A 13,518-nucleotide genomic window follows, 5' to 3' on the forward strand; every position below is an offset into this window, starting at 1 on the left:
CAATAATAATGCACTTGCAATTGACCTGAAAGAAAAGATAGTGCCACTATCAAGGGCTCCCATAATACTTGATAAATGCCCTCACCTAACTATCCTTCAGTTGGCCTGACCATTCTGCTCATATGCCTGTGACTGTTCTCTACATTGTCTGTGATCACCTTGAAGTGACATTGAAAATCAAATCCTGGGCTCCAGGTGTGGGTATTCAATTCAGAACAGAGAGAACCATCATCCTTCTTGTTCTAGATATTGAATTTCTTTGGTTGATAGGTCTCAGTGTTGATGTGCTACGAGCCAGGCCCTCTCTTCTCTGTGCAAATCATTGCGACACACTGACCCTGCCTGCAGAACAGAGTGTAATGTAATAGCCAACCGTGACTCCCATGGGCCTACCCAGACAGGGTGATGAGATGCAAACTCACCCCCTAGTTCTATCTCCAACTACTTGATAACACAGATGGCACCTCTCTGTTTTGACCTTGCCTCAGTTTCCATATCTGTAAGAGGGGATGGTGAGATGGGTCATTCTGTCACAACCTACACCTAGAGTATGCAGGAATGACACAGAAAGATCTCTGAGACCTTGGAAATGCAAGAGTCCTCAGAAGTTTGGGTTGGGGAAGGGAGATGACGTGGGTGTCTTGAGTTTTTTGTTTAAGGGAAAGTTAACAGATTGTCGTGTTCCTGTTTAACATATGTTTCTGCATTGACAGCAATATGATTATGATAGCAGCACCATCCGGAAGAAGATCTTTCAGGAGGCGCTGGTTCAGATCACACTTCCCACCATGCAGAAGGCACTGGCATCCACGTGCAAACCAGTAAGCGAATGGGTCACTCTAAAGAGCCTGCTCTTATTACCTCTGAAGTTCAAATGAGCTCTTTTGCTGCTCTGTACTTGCAAACATCTGACTGGGCCCGGAGGGGGGAGGGTTGTCACACTTTTTTATAAATAGTAAATAGTTTAAGTTTCATGGGCCATTTTATCATTTCTGTTGTGACTGCTCAACTCTGCGGTTGTGGCACCAAAGCAGCCAGAGACAGCGCACAGACAGATCTAAGTCTGTGTTCCAATAAGCTTTATTTACAAAAACAGGAAACTGCCAGGATTTGCTGACCCCTGAACTAGAGGAAATCTCAAAGGGTAATTATCTGAACTTGAGCCAAGCTAAGGGTTGGCACAGAATGCCTAAGGGGACCAGGTGTTCCCTATTATAGCACGGCTCATAAGTCCAACATGTGCTCCAAAACTTGACTTCAACATCCAGAAAATCTCCAGCAACATGATGACAGTAGGGTATTTGTTCTGTTACATCCAGTAATGTTTGCTTAATGAAATCAATGACATTGTGTAAATGTGCTGCACACAGCCGGCACACAAGGATAGCCACGATCACAGAGGTGTGACTTGGTCTGAGGGGAAGAGTAGTGGGCAAGTGGAGTCTTAGGGCTGGTTCAGAACCAGGGTTCAAGTCCCAGATCCTGCATGTTTCTGCCCTTGGGCCCTGGGCCAGTCACTTCTCCTCTTTTGGTCTAGAATTCATCTTTTTTAAATGAAGCCAATAATATTTTGCAGTATCTTTCTTAAGACTGAGAAGACTAGAATGATACCCTTAACACTTGATGAATCCTTGCGATGCTTAAACAAAGTGGATTATTGCAAGAAATTTCACAATAGCCCTTTGAGGAGGTCCTGTTTATATCCTCGTTGTGCAAATGAGGAAATCTGAGAGGTTAAGCAACAAGGCCAAAGTCACAGAGCAGGTTCCCACCCGAATTTAAACAGTCCACATTCACCTGTACCATGGTGGGTTCCCTGAGGCTGCTCGCCTGTCACACTTCTACGTTTTAAGAATGACTTGCAAGCTTGGGCATTGGCAAGGCCTGCTCTCTCTTGGAGTAAAGATTCAAGAACTTCTTTATCCCATAAAGGGCTTTTTGGCAGCTTGGAGAGTCTCCAAGCAATGACACATTAAAATTCATCTGTGAGTTTATTTCACTGTGGAATTTTCTGTGGTCATTTTTATATTCTGTAAATGCCATTTTCCTTCAGCTAGTCATTAGTGTATCTAGTACTGGCATTTATTTTGGGGGGGCGGTGTATTTCTTTAGTAGAAAAGCATTTGATTAAGCTAAAGGGGAAAGAGTTGGCCTACATGACTGTCCCTTGGCCTTATGTGCAGAAAGTGTCGTCACCCAGCCCACCACTGAGTCCACCTCTAAACGTGCCTGCAGTTGGACTTCTCTTTTTCAGTCCCTAAGACAGTTTGGAGGTCTCAGAGCCACCTCCTCCCAGACAAGGGCAAGGTGAAGACGGTTCCCCTTCCTGTTTACACCTCACTTCCAAGCCTCAGCAGAGGGAGCTGGGTCCAGTCCACAGAGACCTGCAATTGAACCAAGAGACACTGCTTTCAGAAGAGCCTGTGACTCTGAGTTTTTAAGAATGAGGGATGTTGTGTCAGTGTCATGAGCTTTCAAAGCTCTGTATTTACAGAATGGGTAAATCCGGGGATTATCTGCTTCATAGGAGTCTTTATTTTACTGTCACGTGTTTGCCTCGGTTCTTGGGAACTTCTAGTTCTGTGGCACTCAACCCTATCCTAGCTGCTATTAGAAGAACCTAGGGAACTTTTGGGGAAAAAAAATCCCCAAGACTCACCCCCAGGATTCCAATTTAATTGGTTCAGAGAATTAAGCATATGATGAAGTTCAATCAATTCAATAGAGAAGACCTGTTTTGTAAAACTGGGCATGTCACAGCAGTACAAATGTCCTTCCATTATTCCTTCTCACAGAATTATTCTGTTGGTTGAAACTTTAAAGGCTCTCTATTTATTCATTAACCATGTATTAAAATGCATCAAATACAATCAAGGCATTGTGCCCCAGCAGTGTCCCTGCTGTCCTGGAGTTCACAATGTAGAGGCAGGTGACAGGCATGTGGGATGCCACATGGGGAGCACAACAGTGGCCCAATGCAGGAGGATTCCTGGGACTGTGCTGGACCCTGCTTTTAGGATCATGGAGGACTTGCCATAGTTGTGCCTTCAATTGGTCCTCAGGGATGAATGACAGAGGAAGGGAAGATGAAATGGTGTTCCACGCATGAACCTCTGTCCCTCATTTAGCAGAGGAAAAGACAGAGATTCAGAGTGGTGACATGGCTTACCCAGGAGCCAATGGAGCATCCAGGACAGTGTCCAGTCTCCTGGGCAGTGATCTGCACATCATCCTGGTCTCATAAACTGTCTAGGAGTCACTGAAGCTCATGTCTCTCCAAGCCTTTGGGTTTCCTCTCAGGTGGGTATCAAGGGATCCCATCATTGCCTACTGGCATTACAAACCTGGACCATAGCACCTCCAAGTCTTAGCACTGAAATTTGTTTGAATGTTATGATTTCCACTCACTTGCTGAAGGCATCAAATCCACTCCAGTTCTCTAAGAGCCAGAACCATCAGTGCAAAGATTGCTGACTTAATCACTGGAACATGATTTGGTACACTATGATCCCTGCCCTGTCCTTGTGCTGATCACAGGCAGCCATTGGGAAATCCTTAGAAATCAGAAAAGGTTAAGGGATTTTGCATCATGCCTGGGCTGTCTTAGAAGGAATGGGTGAATGTCAGGGTCAGTTGGAAGAATGGAGGAGAATGTTTTTGAATAATCCTCACGTGACTCTTATAAAGTTAAAGCTATGTCTACCTCGTGACCCAGAAACCTCACTTCTAGGTATATACCCAAGATAAATAAAGTCCTTGAGGCCTCAAAACAAACAAACAAACAAACAAACAAACCCTGTTCAACTAAAGAAAGAAATTGAAGAAGATGGCTTGGGAGGCTGAGGCAGGAGGATTACGAGTTCAAAGCCAGATTCAGCAACAAAAAGAAATTGAAGAAGACCTTAGAACATGGAAAGATCTCCCATGTTCTTGGATAGGCAGAATTAATATTGTCCCAATGGCCATACTACCAAAAGTACAATACAGATTTAATGCAGTTCCTATTAAGGTTCCAATGACATTCTTCACAGAAATAGAAAAAGCAGTCATGAAATTAGTTTGGAAAAATAAGAGGCCCAGAATAGCCAAAGCAATCCTCAGCAAGAGAAGTAAAGCAGGAGGCATCACAACACCAGACCTTAAATTAATTATACTAGAGAGGTATAGTATCAAAAAAAGCATGGTGTGGGCACCAAATCAGACATGAAGACCAATGGTATAGAATAAAGATACAGAGACAAATCCACATAAATACAGTTGTACTAGACAAAGGCACCATAAACACATCTTGGAGAAAAGATAGCCTCTTCAACAAATGGTGCCGGGAAAACCTGAAATCTATAAGCAATAAAATGAAATTAGACCCTTATCTCTCTCCCTGTACAAAACTCAAAGTGGATAAAGGACCTAGGTAGGCATTAGACCAGAGACTCTGTGCCTAATAGAAGAAAAAGTTGGCCCAAATCTCCTTCATGTCAGCTTAGGAATTAACTTCCTCAACAAGACTACTAAAGTGTAAGGAGTAAAATCAAGAGTCAATAAATGGGATGGTATCAAACTAAAAGCTTCTTCACAGCAAAGGAAACAATCAAAACATGAAGAGAGAGCCTACACAATGGGAGAAGATCTTTGTCAACTGCACCTCAGATAGAGCATTGATCTACAAAGAACTTAAAAAACTTAACACCAAAACACCAAGTAACCCAATCAATAAATGGGCAAGGAACTGAACAGGTACTTCACAAGGAAGAAATACAATCAGTGAACAAATATATTTAAAAAATGTTCAATATCTCTAGCAAATAGAGAAATGCAAGTTAAAACTACACTGAGATTTCATCTCACTCCAGTCATAATGGCAATTATTAAGAATACAAATAATAGCTAGGTATAAAAGTGGTGCACACCTGTAATCCCAGTGGCTCGGGAGGCTGAGGCAGGAGGATCATGAGTTCAAAGCCAGCAGTTTCAGCAGCTTAGCGAAGCCCTACGCAACTGGCAATACCATGCCATTTTTGTTACTATAGCTCTGTCCTGTCTCTAAATAAAATATAAAAAGGGATGGAGATGTAGCTCGATGGTTAAGCACCCCTGGGTTCAATCCTGAGTACCAAACAAACAAACAAAAACAAGTAACAATAAATATTGGCAAGGATATGGGGGAAAAGGCAATGCTGGTGGGACTGCAATCGGTGCAACCACTCTGGAAAGCAGTATGAAGATTCCTCAGAAAACTTGGAATGGAACCCAGTTATACCACTTCTCAGCATATACCCCAAAGTCATAAACTCAGCATCCTATGGTGATGCAGCCTCATCAATGTTCATAGCAGCTCAGTTCACTAAATGTAAGCTATGGAACCAATCTACATGCCCTTCAACATATGAATGGATAAAGAAATGTGGTACATATACACAATAGAATATTACTCATCCATAAAGAAGAATTAAATTGTGGCATTTGCTGGTAAATGGATGGAACTGGAGACTATCATGCTAAGTGAAATAAGCCAATCCCCAAAAACAAAAGGCCAAATGTTCTGATAGGTGGATGCTGACTCACAATAGGTGAGGGGTTGGGGGGAGGGAAGAGTGGAGGTTCACCAGATTGGAAGGGAGGGGGAATGGGAATGCGAAAGACAGTAGAATAAATCAGACATAACTTTCCTATGTTCATATATGAATACATAACCAGTGTAGCTCCACATCATGTACAACCACCAAACTGGGAAGTTATACTCCATGTATGTATGATATGTCAAAATACATTATACTGTCATGGAGAGAACAGTGCGGAGGGGTGCAGATGATCAAAATAAGTACTATGCATGTACGAATATGTCACAACAAAACCCATAATTCTCTATAATTAATATGTACCAATAACATGGCAGTTCTGACAGTCAAAAACTGGAAAAATCTCAATGTCCAAGGAGTATGGATAAATAATTTTAGTTTATCCATATGGTAAATGTTATTTATGGAAAGGAATGAGCTATAGATACATGCAGAAACATGGAAAAACCTGAAAAGCAAACACAAATGAATATATAATTTTGTTTATTCATGAACAAGCAAAAATGAATCTATCGTGACGTGTGTCAGATGGTGCTTCTCTGTTGGAGGGCTATGGGCTGGAGAGGGGCCAAGGAGGAGCCTTGGGGGCAAAGGAGGTGTTCTCCATCCTGATCTGGGTTGTGGTTACATAGGTATATTTATATGTTTAACATTATTGGACTGTACTTTTAAAATCTGTGTATTATATTATATACAATAAAATACTGTTGGCATTAAATTCAAAAGGAAATACATTGGATATGATAGAAAATAAGGCGGCCCAGAACCACTGACAAGGCCTGGAGATGATCCAAAAATCTCTTCTGTCTTCCCCCTTGAGGCACCTAGGATGTGTGCCCAGGATGAGGGAAGGGACTGGAACTGCCAATGGTCAAGCACCACCCTGTCCTGGGCAGTTAACCCTGCATACGTGCCTGGGTGCCTAGAGTGACTCAGATTGGAGAGAACACAGTCAATGATGGCTGGACTCAGTTGCTATCTAAGCATATTTTGCCTGTGGGCCAACATGACCCTCGTCCCTCGCATGCACTCCCAGGAGGGGGGGAATCACAAGTGGGAGTCACCCTTTCCTTATCTTCCCAGAGACCAGGAATCCCATTGCACGGCTTTTCCTCTTTATCCTCTTATTTCTGTCTCTTCAGGAGCTTCAGAAATACGAGCAGTTCATCTTTGCAGATCACACCAATATGATCCACGTTGAAAATGTCTACGAGGAGATTTTATATCAGATCCTCCTTGATGAAGCTCTAAAAGGTAAGAGGGCTTACCGGGCACTGGAGGGAACTCTCTGTAGAGGGAATCACTTCTGAAGGGGGACTTAGGAAGACTAAGAAAGGGGAAGAGACAGTTGGCATTGGTGTGTTGGCATTAGAGAGCAAGGGTGGGGGGGGAAGGAGGTGACCTTGACTGAGCTCCCCTGATTTGACACTCAGTGTGCTAGCCCTTCAGATATTATCCTCTTTCAACAAACATGAACTCTGGAGATGGGAATGTAAAGCTTCCATTAACAGATGAGAAAATTGAGGCTTAGGGGGATTAAATGAGGGTCTCTTCTGAAGAGCTGTCTCCATGCACTGTGTCAGATGGAACCGGGGAAAGAGCTGTGGGCAGAGGCTCAAGGCCCCTCCCGGAGCAGGGCAGCGGTGGCTCCAGCCGCAGGCTCTACCAAAGCTTGCTCAGCACATTCCTCACCTTCGCTAGGCCAGACAGAAAAAGACACAGAGTGATGATGACATAGTGCCCTGGGAGCCTTACTAGGACTCTGGCACCCGGTGTGCTGTGGAATCGGACCTTGCCTGGGATTGGAGTGTAAATGGGGACACTTTGATAAAAATATGCTGGAGAGGGCCACCATCAAACTGCAGGCCTAGGAGGCATCTGGTCTCCGTGGCAGAGACCTGGAGTGTCCCTAAATGCTTCCACATAGAAAACTGGCCGTGCACAAGGCCCATGCATGACACAGTAGCTAATCACAGGGATTGAGGAGATGAGGCGTGTAAAGGGGCCGGCATGGTGTCCACACCAAGGAGGACCCTGTCAGGGCCGCAGGCAGCTATCACAGCCACCTCTGGGTGATTTGGAAGAAGGCTCCTTTCCTTTGGACACTTGACTGCCCTCTGTCAGAAAACTGTCAAAACCTAATTATATCAGTATTTCCCCACGTGTGTTTTTTAATGAAATTATAAAGAAATGTTTAAAAAAGAAATTGTCACAATGCACTTTAAAAATTTCACGTATTCTATATTTCCCTGTTTTTCAAATAAAATTCTATAAATTTTTTAAAAAATAAGAAAATTGTCACGATATCCTAATTTCATTAGAATAGTCTATGGCGAGCTGATGAAAAATTATACCAAAGACACAAGTCTATACTGCCTCTGATAGGGATGGCACCCCCAGGAATGTGGCCTTATTGGGACTGCAAGCCCTCACAGCCAGGAGTGGAGGCCTGTGGCCAGAAATAGCTGCTACTGTTTTGTCGTTGTTGTCTTGCCTCCCTCCCAAGGCTTCGAGGCTGGTCTCCGTGAGCACAGATTTTCATGCCAACAAGGCTCTGTCAGATGCATGATCAGAACTGAACACCTAGGACACACTCAGGACTATACTCTGAGAAAAAGTATAGGTATAAAGGCCGCCCCTGCCCTGCAGGAATTCCAATCTAGGTGGACACACAGAGCTACACATATTAGCATGCAATGTGATGGGGCCTCTCTGAGTGAGACGCTGCTGTAGACTATGAGTCTCCGAAAGCAAAGGCCATCTCTAATGCACCTTGGATTCTCAGTGCTGGTTCCATATTAATGCCCCACAGACATCTGCAGTTTGAATAAATGAATGAATGAATGCTGCCAGGGTTGAGTCTGGAGAGACATTTGTAGTCACTGGTCATCAGGGAAGGGGAGCTGGAAGAGGATGGCCATAAGCCGGGTCTTGAAGTTGAGAATGTGGGTATCCAGAGAGGGTGGCGGGGAGTTTGGTTTCTGGATAAAAATCAGAAAATCCAGGTTTGCCAAGCAGAGTGTTAATGTTGTGTTTTGTTTTCTGGTGTATCTCAGTGATAAAGGAGGCTGCGATTCTGAAGAAACACAACTTATTTGAAGACAATTTGGCCTTGCCCAGTGAAAGCGTGTCCAGCTTAACAGATCTTAAAACCCCTCCGGGGTCAAACCAGGCCAGCCCTGCCAGGAGACTGTCTGCCCTTGTCCCTCCGGAAGCTCCAGATAGCGAGACCCCGAGTGGCAACGAGGTGTTCCAGGAGTCAGAGGAACACCAGCAGCCGGAGGCAGAAGGAGAAAGCCTTTCTCTCCCTGGGCCCAGCCCTCCTCCAGGTGGGGATGAGCAGGTGCTTAATGACCTGGCTGCAGAGGACACTGCAGGAGCCCTGAGCACACCTTCATCAGAGCTAAAGTCGGGAAAGCCACCTGGGGATGAAGAACCCAGCCCTGAAAAGCCCGAGTCCATGGCTGCCTCAGGATCCTTGAAGGAGCTCAGAGAGCTGTTGACGGTGACGGTTGATGGACCAGCGGAGTCAGCCCCAGGGATGGGAACAGACACAAATGAGACCCTGGTTCCCCAAGAAAATGAAAAAGAAGAAGAGGAACCCCAAATCTACACCGATGGCAGTCCAGCAGCTGCCCCCCAGGAAAACTCTGAGGAAAGCCCAGTCAGTGAGAGGGAGGCCCAACCTCCCCTTCCAGAGGCTGAGGTCCCCGGAGTGGACACGGGGGCATTTCCAGAGGCCAGCAGCCCTGCTTCTCAGCCAGCCAGTGGAGAGTTCAGCCAGGATGCCAGCTGTCCAGGCTCTGCGGAGGGGCCAGCAGAGGCTGTGGAGCCCCCTGAGAGGGAGCCGGCAGCAGGGACTTCCATGCTGGAGGCCCGTGAAGGAGAGGCTGTGTTGCAGGAAGGTGGCACTGTAGGTTCTGACCCCGGCTGCCCCAGAGAGAGCCAGGTTTCTGAGGAAGGAGAAGCAATGGGAGGGGAAAGCTGCACGGCCCCAGCTGTGGGAATTGTTACTGAGGTTAAGGCTGCCCGCGTTCATGAGTGTCAGTGGGTGGTCGAGAGCGCCCCCCACACCCAGGGTCTAGAGGACGGGAAGGAGTGGGAAGCTTGTCAGGAGAGCGCCCCAGAGCAGCCCTCAGAGGAGTGAGAGGGATAATTTGGCAATAGTCTTTCTTCAAACAAAGTCAGTTAAAGGGTTCTAGTTATGGGTATGCTTAGGAGTTGCTAATCAAAAAATTCTGAACTATTTCCAGAGGTAACACACACAGGGTGTGAACACGGAGGCAGGCCTTTGTGGGACAGGACGCTCCACCATGAATGATTGCTTTAGCATTTTAATAGGCATCACCAAAGCACTGAGGGCTGGGGTGAGAGAGAGCTCAAGCCAGGAGAGGGAGCTCAGGGCTTGGTATTCTCACGTTGCACGGGTGCAGTTTTCCACTTGCACTTTAAGGCTTTTAAATTTTGAGTAAGAATACAAATATATACTGTAACTCCAGCCTCACCATGTACTCTATCAAGTTCACAGTCTCTTCAAGACTCAGCATTTGTCCTCAGTCAGTCTGCAAGGAAGGGAAGGTCAGGAACCTAGTGGTCCCTGCCATGTGCACCCCAGGGGGCCGCCCATGCCTGTGTGGTCTCCGGAGAAGCTGAGTAGAAACTGAGGGAGGAAGGTTGTGATCTTGTCTGGGCCTGTTCCTAATTCTGCTATCAATTTCTTGTTAATGAATCTTTATTGATTCTTATCAGTTAATCACCTTTTAAGGAAATTCAGATGAGGCAAGGAAATCTCATTGACGTATATAATCCTGAAAGCATTTCAAATTAGCCATAGACGGTGCAAAGAACTCAGCTAAATTATGGAGCTTAAAGCCTACTAGTTAAACAAAACATTATTTGAACAGCTACTGCATGCCACATAACAGTATTAGGCATAGTAATAAAAAAAGAAAAGGTAAGGTGCTTTGTCTTATACAAATTAAAAGGCCCATGAGAATTTAGTCTAGAAGAAAAACAAGTGCCAATTGTCAAACCATAGCAGCTTTCTCTCTTTCCATTCAAATAATCCTGACTCATTCACAGAAGGGAACAAAATAAATGAATAAAAAAAGGAATGAATAAAGACAGAAGCCAAGGTTTGTATAATCAAGTTCCAAAAATGTTACCAAAAAGTAGAAATCATTTGGTCGTTCAGCAAGTTAATTGAGTTCCTGTGAGTTTAAAACCACTGGGGATACCACCATGAAAAAGCTGCTGTTCTTTCTTCTTGGAAGGAAATAGAAATATTTGTGAGAATACCAAATCTTCTAAATGGAGCATAGTCTGTAACCATTAATGTTCAAGATAGAATGGACTTACTTGCAAAAAATTAAGATTTGTTCTGTTGTCCTTCAGAAAATGCCAGATTGTCCCAAGTACTACATCCTGAAGATTCCTTCCAGAGACTTTTTAATATTAGATTTCAACATATTGTCCTAAGAGCCTGTTTTGATTATCCCCATCAAGTGCGTTTATATCAGTTCTTCAGAGAATTGGTTTCACAGGTCAGCCATTTAATCAAGAATTAAAATATTTCCCTTCCCCATAAAGGATGAATAATAGTATCCGAATGGTCTCCTGTTGAATTGCTTCAGCTTCTCTTAGAGTGGCTAGACTCTAATGTCCAGGGGTGATCCCATCACAGGTGAGGAGGGCAAGAGGCCACGCCTCCCTTGGTCCCTGCCCACCCTGGGCTCCCTCCCTCCCTCACATCCTGGCTTTCTGCCCCGAGTATTGAAATCATGTTTACTTCCTGCCTCTCCCAGAAGCTCTCTTCAAGGACAGAGCCTAGAGGTTAGTCATCCTATGTGCTTCCTGCTGCAAGCCCACAGCCCTGAGTAATGGCTTCCTGCATGTGCAGTAACTTTAATATCCCTGAGGCGTCCTACAGGAACTGGCACGTGTCACCCTGCTCAGGAAACGTGGGAACTGAACACCCTGCTCGCTGCTGTGCAGGGGCTATTTGGGGCTTGCTGTTAGGAAGGGAGCTGTTCGTAAGCAGGCTTTCTGCCCTTGGTGAGTCTTCCCTTCAATAAAGTTCAAAGTCCAAGGGGCTGATAGCCAGAGGGCCAGAAGCATCGCCCAGTAAGGCAAGGAGCCAAAGGAGCAGTGCCAGCCCCACAGACTGCGCTCTCCCTAGGAGATCCCGGTGCGGGTGCAGTCCCAGGGCACAGCCAGCCCCTTCCAGAGTCTCCTCCCTTTGCTCACCTCTGGGCTTCTTGCCCCCTTTAAAAAAGCTGAGAACTTTCCAACCGTAAAGGAGGATTCATTTCACTGACTCAGAAGGACCAGTATCCATACCCTTCTTTTATACATCCTGTAGGGCAGAAAGGACGGGGCTCGAAGTGGCAAGATGTGCTGGAAAATGCAGTCGAGGAACTCTGCTTTTACACACTTCACAAGTTCTCTCAAGTAAGCAGAGTGCTTGTTACATACTAGGATGGAGCAGGAAACAGAAGCCATTAATCTGTAACCGTGTTAACAGTTTGAAGGGAAGCACTTCCAGGTGTTTGTCTTGCTGCTCTCGCTAGTTTGTGTGTGTTGCTTTGGTGGCTTCCTGAGGGGAGCGAGGCTACTGTGATCTCAATGAGCAGTGAAAGGCCTCCACGTGTTGCTCTGGGGGGTTTCTGCTATGGGCAAAGCATTAGAAATGCCTAAAATCCGAAGACATGGTTTTTGGCAAAAATGATGACATTAAACCATTTATGTTACTGTTGACCTTTCACGAAGAAAATATTTTCCTTGGGAAAAAAAAATTGGCTTGTCATTTTTTCCTATGTAGTTTGGAGGACAGAGAGTAGTGCCTTGCATTATCTATTTTTTTCCTAACCAAAAAAGAAAGAAAGAAAGAAAAAAAACTACCCTTGTGACTATAAGGATAAGATTCCAGTTTTTCCAAAAGCTTTATAAAGAGGCTGAAGGTGAAGAACAGCAGTTTCTTAGGTCTGACCTATATTTGATTATAAAGATTCTCAAGGCTGGTTTTGCAGTTCTCCGGATCAGAGCCCATGACTTCAGAGAGTTTTACTATTCTCCCAGACTTTCCTTCCTTATAAAAAGTGACTGTTAGGTGCTACACAGCAATTTTCAGATGGGGAAAGGGAAGGACATTGCTGACTTAACAACACAGTTTCACTGGGTGAAAAAGCTGGCAACTTGTGCCTCCGTACTTTTCCATAAACAAATGGGTTTGGGGGTTTGGCTTCAGAAGTCTGCAACTTCATGAAGAAAAAAAAATAAATCTATACTGTAGTTTTATTTTTATGGTCACTATTTGAAGCAAATAAACTCAAAACACTTTGTAGCCATGCATTTACTCTGCCAAGTGCCTATATTCCAATAAAATCCTCATCCTTGAAGAGCTGTCCAGATGTCATTTATTTGGAATAGGGATGCTTTCATCTTTTAAGCAAATGTCATACTTGAGCTGGAAGGAGCAGAAATGAAAGGTGAGTCACCCTTGCTACACTGTGGAACTTTTGCTTTTCTATTGTTAGGAAGGAATCTGCAGGGAAGCCGCTTAATGCCAGGGGAAATTACACTTTGATAATGCATATGCTTATTTTTCTAGGAATTGGATCACACCCATAGTACAGAAATGGGCCATTACTCAGAGCATTAAATGGCTGTTCAATCTTAAATATCTTTTCAGTGGGTAACATTGGACAAAACATTCAGTCTTTCTGTAATTATAAAATTGTATTTATTCACTGACATTCACAGTTGCTCATTTATCCATGAATTCATTCATCAAAAAAATAATGACTGTATATCTGTTATATACAGGCACTGACTATAGTGGGTGGTGGAGAAATAAAAGCAAACACAGTAGTTGTGATCCTGCAATCAGCAAACTCAAATTCTCAGGGTGGACATGGCCAGAATGTCCCTGACATGAACTTAG

The 13,518-nt window shown here is 44.5% G+C and overlaps 1 protein-coding gene across 1 annotated transcript in view; it reads left to right on the top strand.

Moving 5' to 3' along the window:
- Positions 1-12,973, top strand: part of Niban1 (niban apoptosis regulator 1) — a 140,565-nt gene extending 127,592 nt beyond the window's left edge. The window contains exons 12-14 of the mRNA XM_027934880.2: positions 714-821; positions 6,719-6,830; positions 8,633-12,973. Coding sequence (XP_027790681.2) covers positions 714-821; positions 6,719-6,830; positions 8,633-9,723 — 1,311 coding nt within the window. The 3' untranslated portion in view covers positions 9,724-12,973. The remainder of the gene's footprint in view (positions 1-713; positions 822-6,718; positions 6,831-8,632) is intronic.
- The last annotated feature ends 545 nt before the right edge of the window (positions 12,974-13,518 follow it).

Source organism: Marmota flaviventris, chromosome 12 (genome assembly GCF_047511675.1).
Source record: "Marmota flaviventris isolate mMarFla1 chromosome 12, mMarFla1.hap1, whole genome shotgun sequence".
NCBI classification, from domain to species: Eukaryota; Metazoa; Chordata; class Mammalia; order Rodentia; family Sciuridae; genus Marmota; species Marmota flaviventris.